The 23,673-nt window shown below is 40.5% G+C and overlaps 1 protein-coding gene and 1 long non-coding RNA gene across 3 annotated transcripts; one reads left to right on the forward strand and one right to left on the reverse strand.

Moving 5' to 3' along the window:
- Positions 1 to 1,841: 1,841 nt before the first annotated feature.
- Positions 1,842 to 22,900, reverse strand: rusc1 (RUN and SH3 domain containing 1). 2 transcript variants are annotated; one of them, XM_028012570.1, is made up of 12 exons: positions 22,794 to 22,900; positions 16,810 to 20,064; positions 12,418 to 13,257; positions 9,733 to 9,855; positions 9,564 to 9,640; positions 8,366 to 8,540; positions 7,988 to 8,093; positions 7,826 to 7,872; positions 7,035 to 7,525; positions 6,710 to 6,942; positions 6,255 to 6,422; positions 1,842 to 5,097 (listed from the first exon to the last, which is right to left on the reverse strand). In XM_028012570.1, exons 2-12 carry the CDS (start codon positions 19,937 to 19,939, stop codon positions 4,932 to 4,934), a joined length of 5,556 nt encoding a protein of 1,851 aa, XP_027868371.1. In that variant the 5' UTR covers positions 19,940 to 20,064; positions 22,794 to 22,900; the 3' UTR covers positions 1,842 to 4,931. The 2 variants fall into 2 exon arrangements, with proteins under 2 accessions (XP_027868371.1, XP_027868372.1); XM_028012571.1 differs by lacking the exon at positions 12,418 to 13,257 and having other exon boundaries at positions 22,794 to 22,899.
- LOC114141766 (uncharacterized) lies at positions 16,940 to 21,175 on the forward strand. The gene is made up of 2 exons (XR_003594905.1): positions 16,940 to 17,045; positions 20,482 to 21,175. It is a non-coding gene; the product is annotated as an uncharacterized LOC114141766 (long non-coding RNA).
- Positions 22,901 to 23,673: the final 773 nt, after the last annotated feature.

A 23,673-nucleotide genomic window follows, 5' to 3' on the forward strand; every position in this document is an offset into this window, starting at 1 on the left:
CTAGTGGTGTAAGATTGTACATCTCACATTCTGTTGTCCTCTGTAATGACCCACAGTGGACAACAGGGCTGTCAAAGCAGCACAATAACAAGATGGTGGGAGGGTGTAGCGCATGGAGATGCTCTTATGCTCTCCTCTTTCCAGCCTAACTGGGGCAGAGTTAGGTAGTTTAAATCTGAAGAACTCTCCAGAAACCAAAAAAAGGGATTACAATAGTGGATAGGATTTTGAAGTTTTACTGACTAGAATGTGCATGTTTGCAGAATACCTGGTACAATCCTGTTTTAAACAAACCTGTTTATTACATGTTGAAACTAAGAAATTTTAGTGTTTTTTTTGTTTGTTTTTTTTTTTTTTTATAAAAAGGGGATTCATTTTAAGTTAATTTCAATAGACTGGCTGCACAGTAAAGCCATTGGTGGCACTGTTGCCTAGCAGCTAGAAGGTCGAAACCTGGGCTGAGGTTTTTCTTGTATGCATGCATGGGTTCTCTCCAGATACTCTGGCTTCCTCCTACAACCAAAAAAACATGAGTGATAAGTTCACTGAATACTCTAAAAAACTGCCTTGGGGTCTGAGTGTGTGTGTGACTCAGACCCCAAGGCAGGTGACCTGATGGACTGGTGACCTGATCAGGGTGTATCTCGGCCCTCGCCTTATAACCACTCTCCAGGCCCATCAGTCATTTAGTACCACAAATGACTAAAATATGTTTAAAGACATCCTATACAGCCAAAAGGGTTTGCTTAAAGGCCCAAATCATTTAATTTAGACGTTCAAATAATGTTATTGGGTACAGGTGTATAAAATTAAGGACCTAGGGATGCAGACTGCTTTCAATGCCATTTGTGAAAGAATAATTTTCTGGAGCTTAGTGAGTTCCAGCGTGAATTTGATTGGATGCCACCTGTGCAGGATGTATTTATTATGAGGCCATAGACTTCTGAGTCAATAAGCATCCAATGCAAACATCATGGCAGTTTAAAAACTTATTAAAACTAATGTTTGGCATTAAGAGCTTTTGAGTCAGGACTGTCAATACCGTCAGTTATCAACTTCAGGTAAGATATTGACAGCTCATGAATGCAACAGAACCACACTGCAAATAAATCTGAGCTGTCCCTCATTCATGGTTGAGACAATTTCAGTAATCTTTGCAGTTTTGCATCGACACAACGTTCTGATATTTTTGAACCATTTGTTGCACAGGTTGTCTCACAGAATGAGGAGTGGTACATTCCTTCATATTTTTATTTCAGAAAGACTCAGAAATAAGTCTGAGGAAAAAAATTATAAAATGTGGCAGAATAAAATGTAAAATAAGCATTTAAAAAAAAAAGTTAGAAAATTCTGAGCTACAGCCTCATGATTTTAGGCTGGTTATTTTAAGGCAGAATTCCCCATAATGGGATTATGTTTTGTGTCCTGCTCCATGGCTGCCACTTCTGGGACCCCAGCTGAGTCAACTCCACTCAGATCCACCCAGAGGGAGATTGTTGCCTTTACATCTCTGCTGGCCAGACGACAATTTATCCTGGAGTAAAATCTCCCAAATCCTCCATCTGTTTCAAGCTGGTTCAAGAAAACTGTATTTCTTTTTCTGGAGTTGGAAGAAATTAAGTTACACATTGAGGGTTGCATTATAACTGAGACAGAGGTCATCTGTTTTATCTGCTTGATATTAAAAAAAGATATGTGGTAAAAAAAAAAAGTTTGTTTAAATACAGTTAGCTTTGATCTTAACTATTTCAACTATCCTTCCAAGACAAGAACCTTTAGTTTCAAAGAGGGATTTCCACATGAGGTATTGTGTATGACATGCAAATCAAACAGCTGAACGGTTTGGTTTGAACAGATGATTTTTATTGGGTGTATTTACAAACAAGCACATGCAGGAGGTGGACAATTGACCGACACCAGAGGGGCACGCAACTATATGCAACAGTGGGACTCGGAAATGTCTACAAGCTACATTACACCAGAGAGAGAGAAAAAGAGAAGGAGGCTTTCTGTTACACACACACAGCGAAACAGCAGGATATGCTGACACATGAAAGTGCTCACATCATCTCTACTTTCACTTCCATATGCACACCCACATACACACACACACACACCACCATCATGTTCACACCCTCGCGCTTTCAGAACCCAGACAGATAGAGAGCTGTTTCTTTTTATACACCCTGGAATCAATAAATAGTACATCCAATAAATTATCAGCTTTCACATAAAAAAATCTAAATGAACTTTATTTGTCCAATAATATTCAATCTGAAGATTTCTTATAACTATCCATTTGATGGTGTTTTATTATGATAATTATTTACAGTATGAGCATGTAGTGGTTTCATTTACTGCTACTGGACTTTTGCTGTAGCGCCAGTAATGTCATGCTACATGGCACTGGCGTACATAGAAACTACAAGGATATTTTGAAGAATTGAGCTCTCCCTGATTTATCAGTGGTAAAGAAACCTTCCTACAGAACCAAATCCAGACGTCTTCAAGTCTCTTTTCATCTTGTATCTTTAGGGTTTAAGATATCTTGCAATGCCTCAGTTGTACACAAAACTAAAATGATGACTTTGAAACAAAACAGCTCAACGTTTAAGCATATGCATAGTCGTCGATACATCTAGAATCCAGAGATAAACGAATAAATATATAAATATGATGCAAAGCAACGGGTTTCATATGAGTGGCATCAGTACAAACGAACCACTTCCACCATCACTACTATCATTAATATCAATGATTATGATCAGACCTGGCAGGAAGATAAATACAAAAGCTGAGGAAAAGCCACCAAACCTATAAGCTTCACTGCAGCATTTTACATCAGTTCAAGGATTTTTTCCCCCCCTCTCGCTGCATTCATATTTTATTTCAGATAGTATTACACAAGAGCTGAAAATGTTTTTGTGAGGTTATTTCTCAAACCACAGGATGAGCTACAGATTGCTTTGTCTCATATTTCACCACTGGGAGGGTTATATCAATGTGTCATTCATTCAAAGCATCCATGCTTATACTAAAATGCATTCAGTGTTAAACTTTATGAGCTACACGTAATCATTTTCAGAAAATTACAGTACTGCAAAAGCCTTGAGTCATCCCTTGTTTCCCTTATGCTTGCCTTCCAAGGAGCCAGACTTTCCTGTAATATTTTAAAAGTTGTCCTTATTAGTAGTTCTTCAGATTTTCAGAAATTTTCTTTGGACCTTGACTGATTTTTTTTCTTGCAAATTTTCCTGTTCCAGATCTTCTAGCTGACTACAGAATCTACAGAATCTAACTGAAAAACATGTCGGTGTACAGCAAATATGAGGAAGAGACCAAATTTTACTTTTTAACTTGCATGCAAAACACAATTTGTGGTACTGCATATCATTCTGAATACACCATTCCAACACTGAAGCGCGGCGGTGGCAGCATCATGCTGTGGTAATGCTTTTCTGTGTTGACAGGAAAATAGCTACACAGGGCCACCCTGGAGGAAAACCTGTCCGGAGCGAAACACATTTATGCTATGATGGCCCAGTTAAAGACCAGACCTAGATTCAATTGAGAATCTGTGGCAAGACTTTAAAATGGATAATTACAGTCTAAATCCGTCCAACCACTTTGAGCTTGAGTGATTTTGCCAAAAAGAATTTGCAAACATCTCAACCGTGGAACCATATCCAGGATCAAGTTTATGTCTACAAAACATTGCTTTGGGGAGGAGTTTAATGGACACCACTTTTTTTGCAAGGCACTACGTCAGAGGTAAATGCTTTGACAAAAAAAGTGAATTATCAGTGAAAATGGTGGAGAGATATTGAGTGAAAAAGCATTCAAAATTCAAAGAACACCTAAAAAACAACCCTCAAAAGCCCAGAGAAATATTGATCCAGAAAACTCTAAGAGATTACAATAAAGTCTGGCTCAGCTGAAGCAAAGTTTAAAGATATAGTGGTTTGAAAAAATCTTTTGCACCTTAATGTATGGCAAAAAATTTGCAACACAAAAAGCACGCATAAAGGAAGATGCTGGGTTTTATAATTAAAACAGAATTTACTTTGCAGAACATCGACTTAATGTGTGAGGCGAGTTGCACGTGTAAAGATGGATCAACCCATTCCTATCGGTCAAACTCACAATAATGTCACAGTCTTTACTGTTTCACTTTTTTTTCCCTCTTGGTAATCTATCTGTCTTGGTAAAATCCCTCTCAGTTAATATAGCTGTACACATGGATTTATTATAATTTATATATATATATATATAATTATACATTCTACTAGAATCGCAGAAACACACACAAACCGGGCCAGAGATGAGAGAGGTTGATAAGGGAACACAGACCTACACAGCTACAATTCACCACATCGACACGCAGTATGCAAACAGGAGCTGCGGCGTAGTACTCTAGCATCCTTTCTTCACTCAATGACCTGCTGGCTGCAGTGCTGAAGTAGACTGCTCCAAAGATGTCGACTATAACACGTTAAGTGGACAGGGTCTCCCCCGCCATCAGGTTCAGATCAGCAGCTGACGTGGAGCGCAGGAATGGAAGAAAAGCATTAAAAGGGACACTTCACTTAAATATTATAATGGTTTGAATTTGAGTTGAGTCATTACTTCATGCCATCTGCTGCGTTCCTGCTACTTAAACTCATTAGCTACCAAACAGGATGAGTTTTAATGGGGAAAAAAGCCCCATATGTTCACAACAGGAGAGGACCGGAGAATACTCGAGATGAAAGCAAAGCAGAGCAGATGGCGTCATGCTCTCAGCTCAAACCCACGTAAAATATCCCTTTCAGAGTAGTGCGACCTTCCCATAAACCCTCCAGATTCACTTAAAATATCTTTAATATGGATATATTTTATATATATTTATTTAATATAATATGGATTTTAGTGCAGAAGTTACAGTGCCGACGTCACATGATGAGAGAGGTGTAGCCAATAGGTACCAGCCCCTCCTTGTCTCCCTGACGACATCGAATCCAATCCTGATCGACGCCTCCCAGCACCACCAGCTCTTCGCCTTTGCAGAAGCTGAGCTCCGAACCGGTTCCGGTGTGGTTACACAGCATTCGAACGGATCTGAAGCACAAGAACGGTTACAGCCATGAGAACGATACTGTCAGCATATGAAGCAGGACTGGATGAGTCACGACCAGGACCGGTCAGAGCGATGAGTCAGTGAACGTCCTTCAACGAGAGAATGGTAACAGCAGCTATTCTGATCTCTGCTGCACCCACTGGGGTTCCTGGAGGGTTAAAGAGAGCTGAGACATGCCTTGGTTTACCTCAGATTAAGTTGTCTTTATTTTTTTCCATGACTAGTCCATCCTCTTGTATAACTGATAGTCTAAATCTGATGCTTTTATTTCATGTATATAATGGCAAAACATGTTATTTAAATATCCACCAATCAAATTTCATTGTAGTACTGGTTTGAATAAAGCTCCAATATGTCAGTATAAGTTTTTGTCTATTTTAATTTTTCTTTGATATCATTTAAACAAAATTTAAACTGTCAGATATTATTTATTTTTTTGTGAACTTTCTTTAAAGTCAAAGTTCACAAACATTTCCATTTGGTATTTTGCAAAAAAAAGCATGTTTTTTGTTTGTTTCTGCACCACATGCTTCCCACCATAGTTTGCTGGAATTTTGGCCCATTCCTATTAGGTTTGTAGTCTCTAATCCTCTCCTTCAGCCAAGCTTCCTCACATCATGATGGTGATGAAGGCGTTCACAGCCTTACAATGTTCTCTATTTTTCCTCCAAGTGTAAAAACAGTCATTAAGAAAAAACTATAATCTGGCTTTATAAATTTCTTCTTCCTCACTTAGTGGCTCTTTAGTCAATATCGCTACATGACTCATTTCACTGTGGATAATCACACTAGCGTTAATTAATATTTGGTAACATTTTGTAGAAATGTTTTTATATCCTCCTTTACCATAAAAGGCATTAGGATAATATCTCACACTCAGTTTCATTATGAAATAAGCTGGTGCGATTAAGGCATTTGAGATTGTGGTATCACCATGAGTTTTTTAGTCTAGAGTTAAAAATCTATTTACCAACTAGATATTTCATCCAAATTGAGTTGTTTTTAAAGGTTCTAAAATATATCAAAACCTGTCTTTCAAGTTCAATGGAAAATTAATGAGTACATAACAACTGCATCTCTAGCAGCTCAAGCTTAAAAGGCAGCTCTAGCATGAATCTGCAGAGTTTCTGTGTTCTACCTGAATTGTCTGGGTTTTTCTTTCATTTCTGTGGCATCTGTCTTTTTCTCTGATTCTTTGTCGCTTCCTTCCTGAAGTTCAGAGGTTCCGCGTAGCGTTGGGGTGGAACTGCTGCTCACCATTCGGGTCAGAGCCGTGAGACCAGGAGCTAACCACTGAGAGGGACGCCTGTGGATGGGAGAAGTCAGACATATTGTGTCATGAGATACAGTACAATTTTGTGGGCAGAAAACTATAAAAGTTAAATTTCACTTGATTGCTACATGCAGATTATATAAAATTGTTGTCCTCAGTGAGATGGAGATTGTGTGTTGCTGGAGTTCTTTCTTTAATACCCAAAAAGTGTTCAAAAATATTTAGCCTGTCTACATACTGGGCAAAAGCTTAGTTTATATTCTTCCATCCTAAGAAGTTCCTTTTCTGTGCTGATGTACTCAGTAAAAACAGCGGCTCACCTGGTTGGTGGTGTGTGACTCATAGGGCTTTTGGAGGCTCCAAAAAGTCGTCCCAAACTCCAGGAAACCTGAGAGCCGTTGACGGGGGAATAGTCACTTCCTGTCTGGTCCTGGAAATCAGGACTGTTGGTGTTCGTCTCCTCCTTTTTCACGGCAGACAGGCTAAAGTCGGCCAGGTTCTGGCTCAGCCGACCTCCCCAGCGCATCACAACTCCCCAGCTCTGCTGGATCACCTATAGTTACAGTAAAAAAGAAAAACAAAAGTCCATTTGGCAGAACTGTACAACCACAAATGGCTGTAAGCATTGGATGATAAAATACTGACCTGTCCAGCTTGATGGGTAAAACTATCTTCATCTACATTAGAAAGAGGTAAAGTTTCAATTTCCTTTTCCTGCACCCACAGCAGCTGTGGACTTGTTTGACCAAAACTAGGCAAAGCCTTGACAGGTTCAGAATCTGTACTTGTTGATGACTCGGATCCCCCATTGTTTAAAATTGGTGAAGAATTTGTATTTGGTGAATGTTCTGGGCTTCCAAAGTCCACTTCTGAGAGGCTCTTCATGTATCTGCCAGCTGGGGATTTCAGTTGGCCCTGCAGGGAAGCCTGTAGCCCGGCTTCCCGATGAGGAGATCTGGGCATCTCAGGCCTGTGAGAATCCGCCTCCAGATGATGGTGCTGGAAGAGCAGGTCGAGGTTAAAGGTGAGCAGGCTCAGAGGCTGCAGCACGAGGAGCAGCTCCTCAAAAAGAGGCCAGCAGGTGGTCAGCGACAGACGCATAAAGGAAGTAGGGTGGTAACATGCCTCCAGGACATCTGAGGTTGAGAAATATAGGGTTTTAGAAGTGGCTTGCTTGCAAAAGGAGAATTTTGAAAGATATATTTTTCAGTGGTGAAATGTTCTGTAAAAGACATCTTGTGGCAAAGTAAATAGGACTGAATGCAAACTGCATTTAAAAAATTTATTTGCTACTTTTGTTGGTTTATTACACACAATTCCACTAAAATATGTTTTGTTAGTTGAAGCTCAAGATGTCATAAATCTCTGGGGATATGAATACTTTTGCAAGGCACTGTAGCAACAGCCAGATCTGTTTTAAGGGTTTAGAAACTTACCGCTGCAAGACTGAAGATGAGACAGCCAGAAATCTAGAAGCTTGGTGCTTTAAGAGAAAAATCAGAGAAGGAGAATGATATAAGCAGTTGTGATAAGAACATTTCCAGAGGACAAAATGTCAAACTCTTGCACAGGGTTAGGTAAGAAAAGCTATTCCTTACTTTAGCAGACCAAGGAGGAATGCATTGAACCTCTGCTTGCTGTGTCTCAGCTGCGGCAGCTCACCAACCCGGATTTGTAGGTTAAATAAGGCTTGAGTTTTGGGACCTTGCAGAAATGGTTGAGTGAGAGAGCATGGGAGGGAAAAAAAGGAAGACAGGTGATTGAAATACTGCTGTGAAGCTTGGCACTAATACAACGATCAATATCTGCATCCAGCTGGTTTCCTCTATTCAGCGTTTTCAACAGTAAAAATCAACAGAGGGAGAAATCTAAAATTGAAGTTTATCATCATCAACCAGGGGGGGAGAAAAGAAATCTCCCCCCCTGGCAGGACAGCTGCCAGGCACTGTCCAAGCATTTGAGGTTTTGGATGCTACCTGTCCTCGTTGTGGCCTGCACCAGACTCCAGGCTGAGTTTGGCCTCCGGCCTGCAATCAGATCACTCTGGTGAGGCTTCAAGCCGTCGGTCAGCAAATTGTGCAGGGCGGGACAGAGGCACTGCAGCACCAGACGGCCAAGAGATGGATTTATGGCGCTGTCTCCTGATAAAGCCTGGGGTGAACATGGAGGGGAAGGAAATGGAATTGGATGAGTTAAAAGGTTTGCAGCAATTGAAAAAGACGTTTGGAAAGAAATGCTCAAGAGAAAAAGGAGAGAAATATGCAATTCATGGACAAGTGTTTGAAGAAAATATTTGTTGATGAAATTCAACAAATATTATTTAGCGAGCTTTCCATCTTATCCAAATAAATCACCAGAACACTTTAGATTAGGAGACTTTAGCTTAGGAAATCATGCAGAGATAGTGAAAGTCTCACATTTTCCTATACAATCTGTGTGTTTTACTCTTTACCTGCTCTCGAGTAATGTAGTAGTCAAAAAAACTTTCTGTCACCCCTTTCAAACTCTATAAGTCCTTAGTTTTCTCAAAAAATCAGGCTGCTTGGCTCTCCAAAGCCTCTTCTAGGTAATGTTGCACATGTTGTGGTTTGTAGAGAAGTCAAAGTTGTCCAACAGCAGCTTTAGTCAAACCCTTTCTCCTTCATTAGCTTTATTTAGGCCATACACAGAGGAAGAAAAATACTCCAGATATTATTGGCATAAGCATTCTCTTACATCCTAAACTGTATGCTCACAGAGAATGCTCACAATCTCCATGTGGTCTGGATGTTTACAAGTACATGTAAAGTACAAGTACAAGTATGTTTCAAGTAGTCTGTTCTAGCCAAGGCATGAACTGTGTATGATCTTTGTAATGAAAGTGGCTTTTATACCCTTTTTGTGTGTGTATTAAATGACCACAGATTCATTCAACAGTTTCCTTTGAAAGAAGGTTGTTTTTGTTAAAACAATCGGTTATTTTTCTACAGCCGCACAGAGAGACGAGCTTCAAGACTGTAGTGCAGGGTCCTCATCCATGGATGATAATGCATTCTTGTTTTTGTGGGCATGACTCAAAACACTCTTTTTTTTAACAATTTTAAAAATTGCTTATTCACTTAGAGAACCCACATCTATACATTTACACACTTGCAAAAAGAACAAAGTAATTAAATCTGCTCTTTAGGGACTGACCTTCTGGACTATGGTCCGTGAAGAACTGAACTGAGCCAAGATGGCCTCCACTGCAGCACTGACTCCACTGACCAGAGCTGAAGAGAAGAAACAATAAGATAGGAACTGGGTGATAAGTTTATATGCAGTAGAAAAGAAAAAAACATAATACAAATGCAAGAATGAACACCTTTCTTTTCCTGCATACACAGAGAGGTAAGGCCGAGACCCCTCACTGAATGCTCCACATCCTCGCCCATCCAGGGAACGTCTATCTTCTGTACGGAGCCGGCAAACGAGACACTGCGGACGGCTTGCAGCGGCAGAGAAAATAATTACATACAGCTTCAATTTCTAAGCAAAACTAACATACGAGTGTTATTAAGTGAAATTAGGCAGATGTAAGCAGATGGTGCTTTGTGAGCACATCCTGTGAGTGTTGGAGCCACAGTAGTGAGGTTGTTTTACATCTGAATCCGTAATGATGGCTTCTTGTCAGCTTGAGTGTTAAACAGAAGCCCATGCATCAACCTCAGCTCACAAATTCATCAGGAAATTAATCAACCCATACTGACTCACTTAATGCTTCCAATTCATATCATAGATTTCATAAAACAAATTCCTGAAATCTTACAAACTCCTAAAGCTTTACTCAAAGCACTTCCAGTGTGAATGTCTGGCTCCCAATAATTATTGTGATTCTTTCAAAACTACAAATATTATATTTTGCAAGGGAGTTGGGTTTTAAATTAAAGAAAAAAGACAAAAGAGCTAATCCTGAAAGTCTCACAGTAATTAGAACAGTCAGTCTCAACAGTTTAGAGTTACATTTTTAAAACTGTGAATAGTGTGATTTTTTCTAAAGTAGATAGTTCATCACATGTAGAGCCACAAATCTCACCCTAACAAGGAAGATTTTAGGAATTATTTTTATGTTCTTTTTTAAAATGTAAATGTGATGAAGTCTACTGAATATCAATCTATAGTTTTGCCAACTTCCACCACCCATATAATTGTGGCTAAATTGTTACAAATTCGGAAAATCTGCTCTGTTCAACAATGTTTTCTCTGCTACTATTAAAGTCCAAATATTATAACTTTATTTAATAATTTTATGTTTGGTTGATTGTATTGAGGTCAATGTTGCATTTAAATTGAAGAATAAAAAACTCCTAACTTACTTTGGTCTCCCAGCAACCAGCACAGCCAAGCATAACCTCAACTTGGAAAAGTGTTTCTCCTGAGGGAGAGCCAATTAATATGTGCAAGAGAGTTGAACACACCGCTACAATTTATTACAGTGAAGAGCAAGAATTACTGTTGACGTTTCATGGTGAGACACGAGCAGCCTGTAATATTTCCCTCATAATATTTTTCCTGGAGTACGCTAACGACATTTTATTCTAGATCTGGTTACAAAGAAAATGTAGAATTATGGAGATGTAAACAATAACTTTAGAGACTGAACAGTCTTCACTGTGTTGAAAAGAAAATCTTGTTACAATCATATTTTTTAAGTTAATTTGATAGTTTAACTTAATCAAGAGCTGTCATTAGGTTTCAAACAATTTACCCTCAAGGTTCAAATTTCAATATGTCCCAGCATTATTAGTAAAGGAAGAATAAAATAAAGTTCTAGTTTTTGCAAGGCTCCAGTAACAGAGCAGAAATGTTAAATCTATGAATTTTTTCAAGAAATATATGACATGAAGTCAGAGGTTTTTGTGAGTGTGCGCAAAACATTCTACAAACTGACAGAAAGAAAACCTGAACAAATAAGAAGCTAAAAAGAAACAGCTGTTGGTGTTACCACAAAAATAACAAGACATATAATAACAAATGTGCAAACACAGGTGCTGTGAACACACTGGTATTTATAGAACAAAGTCATACAGTGGATGAAGAAAGACTATAAAATTACTATATTAAAATGCCATGGTTTTGTGACATGAAAAATAAGACTACAATAAATCCTTTCAGACCTTTTTCCACCTTTAAATTGACCGGTAACCCTTATGACTCAAAAAATAAAATAAAAAACAATAATCTTTTTAAAGGACAAATAAAACTAAGAAATTTGGTTGCATAAATGTTTACATCATTATCAGTATTACTATTATTGTTACTGTTATTATTAGTAGTAGTGCTAGGTATAAAAATATCCCAGTTAGAAGAAAGTGTGCAAACCTATGTAACTACATTTTTAAAGTTATTTTTCTTTTTTTATCCACTCCACCCAGTCCTAAAAAAAATAAAAAATGAAAAAAAGAAAGTTTGAAAATCCTTTAAAACATAAAGATATTAAATGTAGAAAAGTTCTGAAATGATAAACCCTCTGGCATTTTAAATAGAGTGGATAGACTTTTTTAAAATCCACTGTTTATGAAGATTTAACTGTTATCAAAGTGGGGGAAACAAGGAACAAAGTAATTTAAAGATCTACTGTGATGTGGGTGTGCTTTGGCTGAGATGCATGTGTCAATTTTAACACATCATGCAGAAACAGAAGAAAAACAAGGAGAGAAACCAGAACAGACTAACACAGACAAACAGACAGGGGAGGACAAAGAGAGACAGATTGAGCAGAGTGACTGTAGACACGCTGTGACAGGACCAGCTATTCCCCGTCTGAAGGACCTTTTTGCAGATTTAAAAGAAGAGTGGAGATAGGACATATCAGATGACGTGCAGGTAGCTGCCCTCTGATATCACAAATAGCTATAGTTATGGCTACTTTCAAATCTGGAAAACTCCCTCAAAGCTGAAATAGGAAACAGCTACTCCAGAGTGAAATACACACAAGTTAAATGTCTAGCAAAATAATAAATAAAAAAGACAGAGAAAATGTGGAATGCAGTGTAGGAAAGATTCTTACTCGCCACATGTGGCTGCGGAGGACCCTGGTAGAGTTTAGGGAGTATAGGGGGTGCCCTGGGTGGGATGGGAGGGTAGAGGTTTGGGTAGTAGAGGGGAGCAGCGAGGGCAGGAAGAGTGTGAGAACGGGGAAAGAGCGGGGAGTTGAGGCGAGAGAGCGGGAGAGCTCCAGAACGCTGGGGAGGGGAGAGGGCGCCGATAGGGGAGAGGCGTGGAGGGGCGCCCCGGTGGAGCGGGCAGTTTTTAGGGTGGTACAGGTAGCATGTGGGGAGGGGAGGAAGCTCTTTGGACATTCTGGCCTTAATGCTGCTATCGTCTGCACGGCAGCGCCTCTCTGAATACAGCGAATCCACAGCACTGAAGCTGTCTGGGTAACTCATCATAACATCTATGTTCTTATATGGAGTGGTGCAGCCCTGCGGTCCGGAGGTGCCACTAAGCGAGACGTGGGTGTCGTCTCGCTTCCCTGAATCGCTGCAGTAGAGTGAGTCAAAATTACACTTCGACTCAAAGTCCCCCGTGTTGGTTTTGGAATCGTTGACGTACTTATAAGCTGAATGTGTGTTTTCACTGAAAATGTCTCTGTAGTAATGAGGAGAGTCTGCGCGGAAATCAGCCAGGGAATCATCAAATCCAGAGCCTACAAGAGAACTGGAGTCGTCTTTGTGGAAATAAGCTGAGCCTGCAGCAGCAGGACCCCGCTGTTCGTTGGCCTGTTTGTTGGAGGACCACCGATCTGCGAGGAGCTGCGAGTTATGGGGGTCTGGGTGGAGGGAAGGGAGGGCAGAGTGCAGGAAGTAGGGTTGGGGGGACCGGGTAAGGGACAGCGGGGGTGATGAAACTGTTCAGTTCAGGGCATTAAGCGGAAAAATATTAGTCAGGATATGGCGAACATAAAGCCAAGCAATGGACATACAATGGATACAACCGAGTGGGATAGATGGGTGAGAAAAAAAACAAAGTGATAATGTGGCAAAGAAATGGGAAGGAGAGAGAGATGTAGAGAATGTTAGTGTAAAACAGGAGAAAAATGCACAATTCTAACAGTATTTCAGCTTCCATTGTCTAATAACAGAGCACTAGACTTAGACTTGGCTCACATTTTAAAACTGACCACAGGAGCCAGAGAGGCTGATTTATTAAGATCAATTCCACTTCTTTTAAATAAGGGTTAGTGTGCCTGTGGTCCCCCACATGTGATGTTCAGACTGCAGTTAAGCAAATGTTAAGAACAACTGTGAGGGCAACGTTTGCATGTGTTTTTGTTTGTCCAGACAAAAATGAAAGAAAATCTGGCAGCAACTGAATCCTGAATTCTATCCTATGACCAGCAGATGGCAGCTTTGAACAGAAGTCTTTAGATTTTGGATTTTAAATAAATAAATGCTATAAAACCTCAGTATTTGACTGGGGTTTTATGTGATAGACCAACACAAAGTAGTCAATAATTGTACAAATACAGGAAATTAATAATTAGCTTTCAAACAGTTAAAAAAAAATTGTGTGCATATGGATTTAATTAGCTAAGTAAAATCTAGCACCCTCAATTGCTCTAAGGGATACATGTATGCAATTTCATTTCAGAATAAATCCAGCTGTACTCACAGTAATTTTGGAAAAATATCATTGTGACTAATGAGTGAAAAGTGGAACTTTTTAGAAGGCATGCATCTTGTTAAATGAGGTATAGAAGTAATATCATTTCAGTAAAAGTCTAGACCTAAATGCAATTAAGAATCTGGGATAAAACTTGAAAAATGCCGGTCCCAGATGCTAGCAGCAATCTGACTGTGCCTGAACCATAATAATATGCAAAACAATGTCCCTAGAAGCTGATAGAGACAGAAGACTTGCAGCTGCAATCACAGCACAAGGACATTAGAAAAAGAGGTATTGAAAAAAATCACAACTTTCAGATATTTATTTCTAGTAAAAAACAAAAAATCCCGATGAATACATTAAAGTTGTTTATCTTGAGACAAACTAAAAAAGTTGATGGGGTGTAAACACAGTGTAGTTTCACTTTCTATCACTTCCTTGAGAAAAATATATGAACATAGTAAATTTTTAGACTCCATAAACTACTCCAAGTATTTTAAACTTCACTGCAGTGCGGTGCCATCTCCGGATCGCCTTCCCTATGTCAGTTTTCTCCTTTGTTTCCTCCCCTGCTTTTACCTTCCTGTCCTCCCCAGCAGTAACAGCAGTCACCGTATGAATGCTGAGTCAGTAGACAGAGATAACACACTTCAGTCTCTAACCTCAGCTCTGTAGAGCCTCAGAGTGGCACTACAGTTTTCTGCCAGGCTAAAAAAAGAGCTGAGAGAGAAGTCGTACCTTGTGTAGACTTGAGCTCCCTTTGAACTGAAGTCAACATATGCTACTTCCTATTATGAAAACAAAACTCTTAGCAATTGGCCTGTACACAGAGTTCCACCCCTTTGTCTCTTAAAGGTGTACACACCTTTTCATAAGTTGTTTCATTTTCCTCTAAATACATACATTTCAGGAAAAAAACAACTTCTTCATGAGCGGTAGAAAAAAATGATCAACCCTACTGCATCAATCGGACACCTATCAAAGAGATATTTCACTCCAAGATCTTTTTTTTTTAAAAGGCTCTAGTGCCCTTTATTCAAAAGTTAATTGACAGGAAAGTGGGTAATGAGAGAAGGGGAAGACATGCGGCAAAGGTCGCCAGGCCGGGAATCGACCCTGCGGCACCTGCTTCGAGGACTAAGGTCTCCATATGTGGGTTGTGCTTAACCCCTGCGCCACCACAGCACATCCCATCACCCCAAGATCTTAAAGAATTAAAATAAACTTTCATATTGGAGGACTGTGGATACAGGGAAGCAACCATCCTACACATTATAAACTGATGGGAATTAAATCCATCAGTTTATAATGTGTAAAAAAGTATTTGCTAATTTAATCTGAGAAAACAGAAAAAGCTGTTTTTAAATCATAACGTCATTAATAGGAATCATCAATGTTAATAGGAATAATCGGAGAGAGAAAGCTATCAAAAGCAACCTTGCCTTATATGAGAAAGTTATCCTTGATGTACCTAAATCAACAATTAATTTGGCTGAACTAAAGAAGAAAGGACAGCAAAGAAGGGGTACTTTTAGACAGTAATAGTGATAATAAAGCCAGGAAATACATGTATTTTTCCTTACTCTCATTTGCCTTTTTCCTACTTTTCCCAGACTTGGGAAATAATAAAATCAAATTCCATACTTTTCCAGATTGAGTAGGAATCCAGTTAGGAAAATAAGAAAACTGAAAATGTAGACTTTAGTGCTCTCCCATTATCCCCCAACCCTCAGAATGAAGAGATGATAAATAATTGAATAAGTTTATGATGAAATCACACTTTGATAACCAGTGGAGGATGTGCTGGCTGGAAAGTTTCCAACCACCTCTTTTATCTCATATTACCTCATCTATCTTCACGGCTGTTCATCTTTCACTCCCCGTGCTTCCCTCACTCCTAAACTCTCGCTGCGTACCCCTCATTATCAGGCATCCATCACATCACCCTTACTTTCACTCTGTGAATCATGCTCAATGTACCATTACCATTAATGAGTCAACATTTTCATCCATCTTGGTTTTTCTATTACGAGACAACAAGGAGGAAAATGTCCAAGGAAATAATCTCTGCATGACTGAGGATATGAGAATGCAGCCTATCCACCTGTTTGTTATCCCCTCTTTACCCTTTTCATTATCTTATCATCTCGATTTTAATTTACAGTTTGTAATGGACACATAAATAAAGACATCTACAGGACTGTGCAAAACCTCCTATCTCTTTATGTTTTACTTCCAAATACTTAAAACAAATCATTAATTCATCAAACATTTTTGGACTGGACGCAAGGTTAAGCGTGGATGAAAACTAACATTGCACATCACTATGAAACATGGCGGTGGCAGCATCATCTGGATAATGTGTAATTTTACCTCCAAAATTACACATGTACTGCTTTATGGTGGTCTACCACATAAAATCTCAATGAAACACACTGAGGTTTTCTGGATGCAACATAACAAAATGTGAAAGACTGAAAAATATAAGAATACTTCTGAAAAAATCTTTGTATGTTTTTAGCTAAAGGCTTGTTGCATCTAAAAAAAACTGCTTTGTTTTGTTATAGATTTAAATAAAGAAATTGGAACAATGTGTGCCATTTTCACTGCCTGTTGGTCACAAAGTACAGATCTAACTGGTTCTTTGCTAACTTCTTTGAGGCTCTGTGAGAAGTGAATTAAAAACTAAGACCACTTTTCTGTATCAGCATGAGAAATCACTTTAAGGTGTTCAACTGTATTAAATTGGAATGGCCTTGTTAGTTATTTGTTGACTCATGAAAGTTGTACTCACCAGAAGTTCTCGATTCAAAAGTTCTCCCTCCATCAGCCCGGCCTCTCACCTCCACTTCCTCTTTTCCTTTCTCTGTCTTCCTTTCCTTCATCTCCTCTCTCATCTCCCTGTCTTGGCCTACATTCCACAGGCTGCTGTCACTGACTGAGCAGCCGATCTTCTGCGATGGGCACAACTCCAGCTGTCCACCCTCCTTGTCAGCTCTCTGCAGCATCTCCTTCAGGGCGGCCATGGAGGTGAGGGCTGGGGGCGGCTGCATGAACAGGGCTTGGGCCTGTGAAGTGTACTCCCACTGGCTGCCGTCACTACCAGCCTTCTCCCTCCTCCACCTCAAGTTGTAGAGTATATCTGGGTCGGGGGTGATAACAGTGGGGTCGGGCTCGGGATCTGTGATCACCTTTGTGGGAGGGGAGGTGCTCTTGTTGCGGAAACGAAGCTCTTTAAACGTAGTCACCTTTGGACCAGAGCCTGGAGACGAGCCTGATGACCTGAGCTTTTTTGGGACTTCAGTGGTGGATTTTCTCTTCTCCAGTACTGGGAGTGGTGGGGCTTCACATTCGGGTGTGAAAGCTATAAGCCAATCAAAGCGCTCAGGTTGCTCAGAGTTAGCAGGCAAAGTGCTCACTTTGAGGGGCGCTAAAGAAGGTGGGATGGGAGGCAAAGGACGAGGAGGTGGAGGAGGTGGAGGAGAATCTGGTAGCTCATTTGAATAAGAGAAAGTCTTTACTGTTGCTTCATGTGGATTATTAAAACTTGTGCTGTAGTAATGATCTGTCACTAAAACAGTGTTCTTCTTCCTTCTTCTTGCAATTTCAGTGAAAGAGGTGGTCCTTTGTCTGTCTTTACTTTCCCCCTCCTTATTGCCATCCTCAGATGCTTTTCCATCTCCACCCACTTTGCATGTGTCGTTTTCCTTCTCTGCCTCCCTGTCTTGTAATCTGAACTCTCTGGACTCCAGAGATCTGGATGTAAAGTGATTATCTGCTTCCTCCTCATCGTCCAGCTCCCCAACGCAGACACTGAGCTCAGGGCTAAGTTTAAGGAGCTCGGCTTGGGTCAGTCCGGCAAGCATGAGCAGCTTCCGGATCTCCACGTCCAATGTGTGAAAGGAGGGTGGAGGGGGCAGGGCAGGTGGTGGTGGTATGGCGGGGGGTGAGAAGGAGCAAGACACTGAGATGACAGGTGGAGGAGGCAATGGTGGAGGGCGTGTGGTGGGTGGTGGCAGAGAGAGGGGAGTTCTTTCCTGTTCAGCTTGAAGAGCAGCGAGCCGCTGGGCCTCCTTCCTGGCCAGGTGTCGCTTTCGAGGTGGAGGGATGGGTGGGGTTGGAGTGGGAATGGAAGGAGGTGGGGAAGGAGTGGTATAAAGGGTGAGGTAGGGGACTGGTTTGGAGAGAGGAAGAGGAGGGATGGATGGCGGAGATGGAGGGAGGGGCTTCTCACATCGAAATGTTGAGAATGTGGGCGAAGGGGAGTTGGGGGCGAAAGTAGACAAAGTGGGGGAGGTTGCGACGGCCATGGAGGTGGTCTCTCTGCTGATGTTGATGTAGGTGTGGAGATCAGAGCTCACACTGGCATGACGGGCAGGAGGTTTGGGAGGTCTGGGTGGCGGCTCAATGGGGGAAGGGGTGAGGGAGTCTGGAGCAAGGGGATCTTCACAGTCTGATGGAGCGGTGAGATCAACTCCAGCATCTGAAAACTCCTGAGACTCCCTCATTGTTCCATCACGGGTTTTATACAACTTCCAGGGAATGTCGATGTTCCCCATTTCATCCATAATATCTGAGAGGTCCTGCTCCTCCAGATCCTCAAGATCAAACCCCTTCTCGTGAAGTCTGGCAATGTAGGCCAGCTTCACTTCCCTATTCACTTTTTCCAAACGATCCAGGTGATCTAGGCGATCCCTCAGTACATCCCAGTGTTGCTCCCCTTCCAGATCCCAGCGAGCAACTTGGATAACCTGGCTGAAGCGCTCCATTTTCCCAAACTCCCCTACAGACTCTAGGAAGTCAAGTAAATCTACTTTGTCAGCATCAGAGTCGCCTTTAGCCCCTAAGTAGTCAGGAGAAAAGGAGTCAAGCGCAGAGGGGTAACCCTCATCAGGGGAGCAAGAGGCCACTGGGGAACAGGAGGTAAGGGAGAAAGGATTCTTGTTAAGTGGAAGAGATGAGGGATGTTTGAACTCAGGAAATTGGTCTTTGGGGTTCAAAGCAGCAGACAGATGGTCCTGGTCCTGTGAGAAGCACATGGAAGCGCACTGATCGGCACAGTCAGACTCCAGGTCAGAGCAGGAGCTGATGGAAGTGGAGGATGATGAAGTGGAAGAAGAGAGTGAGAATTCCAATAGGGATGGGGGGCAGTCACAGCATGACGGCACCAGGGTGTCATCATCATCATCATCACTATCTGTCTCATCGTCCTCATCATCATCGACAGCAGTATCTCTGCTGCTTATTTCCTCCTCGTCATCTTCATCTACAGTTTTCTTGTTGTCCACGTCTGCGTTTTCATCTGCGTTCTTCACATCATTTCCCAGATTGGCAGCAGATTGGGCAGAGGGCTCTGCATGCGAGGGAACCGGCTCTTTGGCCTTCATCCCATCACACTTGTCGGCCAACTGAACCACAGGAGGAGGAGGAGGTAGCTGCAGCTGCTGCCTGATGGAGACGGTGTTGTTGTTGTTGTGGTTATGGTTGAACATGCTGTTGTTGTCCTGAGGAGAGCGACCATCGCAGCACAGGCAAGGGAGGCTTGGTTCGTTGCAGTTTGGATCCAGAGGGAGGACGGAGGGAAGAGGCAGAGGAGGGGCAGCGACCTCTGGCGTATTCCGGGTTGCTGCAGATGGCCGAGTGCTCTTCAGTTTGGGTTTGGCCAATCTGGAAGCAGTGGGACCTTGTTTCTGAGAGCTCGGTCTGGACTGGATTATAGGAGCTCGTGGCTGTGCAGCTGTCCTGCTCCTGGAGGAAGCAGCGGGGGCTTTAACAGCCCGCTTTGGGGACGGGGTGGTGATTGTGTTCATGTTTTTATCCTCCTTCTGAAGACTACAGCCACGAAGCTTGGACCCAGCTGAGTTAGCAGTCCGCCTGCTGGCATCGAAACGCCGCGGCTTTGGAGTCTGGGAGGACGACTGCATCGTGGGAATGGGACTATTTAAAATTCTCAGATACTTCTGTTGCTATAGAAACTGGTGCTGGAAATTCTGGACGGATCCTGTCTATGATGCACCGTAAGTCACATCTTGGCTTGACTCCCAAGATCCTGCAACATCAAAGAAGACACATGATGAATCACTTCTACGAGCAGGCTCGGCTCACCAAACACCAGTTTTCTTGTCTACACGTGTCTTTGTTTCATACTAAATTGAAGCGAAGCTGACGTAGTCTATAACATATTCATTAAAATCCAGTTTTACAGATATCAGAGTAAATCTCCAGAGAACACTTTGTCTCATGCTGTGGATGTCAGAGAAAATAACATCTGATGATGTCTTTTTATTACACTCTGCTCTGCATGAGTAGGGATATTCTATTCTTTCTTTGTATATCTGCATATCTCCAATGCATTGCAAAAACATTTTTATTGTATTTCTGAAACTCTGACAGTAAAATGGGTTTACAAGTCTTCATGGCATACAAAGGGATTCACACCCTTTGAACTTTTTTACACATTCTGCAGGATTTCCCTGTCTTAGGTTTCACCCATCTTCTTATCAATTCCACCCAGGCTCCCCCTGTACTTTCCGAAGAGAAGCGTAACCAAGCAGGAGTGAAATTGAATTCCACTTTTGGACTATACTCGATATTTTACGGGTGCTGGATCATTTTTAAGACTTTTCTTTTTTCAAATTAACACCATGTTTCATTTTCTGTACTTTTCAAAATCAACATGAATTATGAACTACTTTCTGAGTGGTTTTGTTATCCACCGCATGGCTGCCACAGGACACCCCTTTTTTGTTTTTTACAACTACCTAAACACTGACAGCAAGAAGACTCCCTCATGAGGCTCAACATGAAATTTCATTTTATTTAAACAAGTTTTTCATTCTATCTTAATATTTTTGCCCTGACATTGGAAAAGAACACAATCTAACAAGCTACCCTTAAAATATTACATAATTAATCATTAATATTTAGGTAGAAAAGAATAAAATGGCACATTTAAATGTTTGTGCTCTGAAAATGTAGACATTACTTGGAAGATATGACTATGGTACTTTTATACAATTAAATTTCTTACACCATGTCATTTTTTCTGTTTCTGCAAAGATTGTGTCCACCTTACTTATTGTGTTATTTTTCATCTTTGATGTTATTGTAAAAAAATATATATACCAGACCCTTGTAATAAATTTCATCGATTCTCCTAACACGGTGCTTTGTAAAAGTTTTTCACTTATCGTTACATTACAACTACAAACTTAGGTATATTTTAAAAGGGAAGCATGGCTTTCTAACTTTACTTGTCAAGTAAAAAGCTGAAAAGTGCTGTGTGAATTTGCATTCCAGACGCATAAGTTAATACTTGAAACCAAGCATTTTGGGGTATTGCCCATCTCAAGTCAGGTTGAATGGATAGCAAATGTGAACATCCATCACCAATTCTGATTTCTTCACATAATATCCCCACAGGATGTTAATGCCACCACCATGTTTTGGCAGCTAGGACTGGGTGTTCAGCATGAAATTAAAATACACAAATCAGAACACCTTTTACTAACTAGGTGACTTCTGGAGGCAATTGATTACACTATATTTTATTTAGGGGTGTCAGATGCCGGGTTGACTAAAAGTACACATGCCAGTTTTATGAGTTTATTTTATTTTTTTTTATTTTATCTAAAACTATGAATTTTTTTTTCTACTTCAACTCAATTCAGTTGAGTTCATTTATATAGCAGCAGTTCATAAAAAAAAAAGGAAATTCAGTCCAATCATGCACACATTTCAATTGATCCCAGTTGTCAAAAGATGCAGTCAAGCTCAGTTTATTAATTAAACTGATTAAAAATATGTAAGGACATGCAGTGACTTCAGCACTTTGTGATGGTCTAACATGACATACCCATAAAACAGTTGCGGTTAAACTGCAACAACATCCGGACAATCTGACGGAACACGAATGCTTTTGAATGGCACTGTGTAGATAGAACTGTCATCTTATCGGAAAGCTTCCTCAGTAATCATGAGTCGATAGTGTTTCCATCTTTGCCACAAGCTGATAAAAGGAAGGAAGAGCAACATCAAATGAAAAAGATTGTGGGGAGGAAAAAAATCCCCAATACCTGGAGCATAACGCAGATGTAACTGGAGCATGAAATAATCAGCACATCACTGAGTGTGCCTTCTTCTTTTTAAAGCCCATCCACCGAGGGCTATTACTCACATACAGAAAAATGTACAAAAAAAATATATGTATTATATATATATATATATATATATATATATATATATATATATATATATATAGTCCTTCACAGCAACGGCAACATAAATGACTCAATAATCTGTTTGTTCTCAGGAATGCAGGTTGAAGCCAGCAAAGCTATAAAGTACACCAAGGAACTAAAATATAAGCTACTGCCTATCTTTGCGTGTGTTTGGACGGTCCCGTGCAGAACCTTGTTTGCATTGATCCCACAGAGCTGATGGAGACAGGGCTGAGGATGGGTGGAGGGGGGGGGGGGGCTACATCCATCCGCATCGCTCTCAAACAGGCCCACACGCCCCATTTATTACGCTTTATAGCATCAACCTCTATTTTATCCCTGTTCTAACTCAAATAATGCGTATATATAAATAAAATGATATTAAATAATATATATTTAAACCTACATAATCTACATATCACGACCTCAAGCGGAATTCTATGCTTTTTAACCATGTTAAATCATGACATTTCTCTGACATGACTCGTTAAAGCAGGTACGCTTAAAAAGACAATACACGGACATGCATGCAAATAAATGTAGCATTAAAATGACTCACGTCGGATTCGTTTAAAGATGGGTGAAGGTCTCCATCTCCTATGTCTCTCTCACATCCAGGTCCGGGAGGATGTGGATTCTTCTCGTTGTTAACGGCCTTATCTTCTGTCTTCTCGCGAGAACACAGAAACGCCTCCTTTTTGCCCAGCCAACCCCTTGCTGGTATCAGCATACTCATCCTCAAAGTCATAACATTGCGTTTTTCCCGTATTTTCTTCAAATAACTGGAGCTAAAAATCTAAATAAAGAGTCTTATATAAATAATAAATTGTCCTGAAATTTGTTTAAACATGCCATAGATTTATTAGGTCAATTGTGAACAAAATAAGACAAAATATTTAATTTCTTTATCTAGTATACATCTCGATATTACCAACATTTTTTAAATTTATTTAAGTAATTGAATTCAGAAATAGAGCATATTTTATATAAATGCATTAGAGTAATGTATTCAAATGTTTTTCTTCTTTTTTTGTGTTTCAAAACATTACAAAAAACTGGCTTAAAGCTAATGAAAACCAAAATTCAGTTCTGTGGAGGTTTCTGAAATTGTATCTGCTTCAAGAAAAAAATAACGGCCTGACATGAGGAATTGCAAACAATTGCAGGTGAGGACCAGAAGTTTGTAATCCTCCTGAGGCTGCAGTCATCCATGTAATTTCACCCAAATATTTTCCTCCCACTTGAACTTTTACTAATATATCCAAACACAGCACTCTTTGAACTATGAGCTTCCTTAACAGTGACCCTCAATGGCTTATCCTTTTGTGAAGCATGTTGCTGACCACTACTGGTTACATTAGCAGTTTTTCCTATTATTGTGTATGCCGTGAGATCAAACTTTTATATTTAAAAGTGTAGTATTCCTGCTTTTAATACAA

Source organism: Xiphophorus couchianus, chromosome 3, assembly GCF_001444195.1.
Source record: "Xiphophorus couchianus chromosome 3, X_couchianus-1.0, whole genome shotgun sequence".
NCBI lineage: Eukaryota > Metazoa > Chordata > Actinopteri > Cyprinodontiformes > Poeciliidae > Xiphophorus > Xiphophorus couchianus.

What these genes read in the sequence shown, in the direction of transcription:
- rusc1 (XM_028012570.1), bottom strand. Translation starts at nt 19,939, where the DNA reads ATGCAGTCGTCCTCCCAGACTCCAAAGCCGCGGCGTTTCGATGCCAGC. An exon ending in TCCGCAGCCACATGTGGCGA is followed by an intron (nt 9,856 to 12,417) that starts GTAAGAATCTTT and finishes TGCCGCTGCAAG; the next exon opens with CCGTCCGCAGTGTCTCGTTT. An exon ending in GCAGGCCACAACGAGGACAG is followed by an intron (nt 8,094 to 8,365) that starts GTAGCATCCAAA and finishes CATTTCTGCAAG; the next exon opens with GTCCCAAAACTCAAGCCTTA.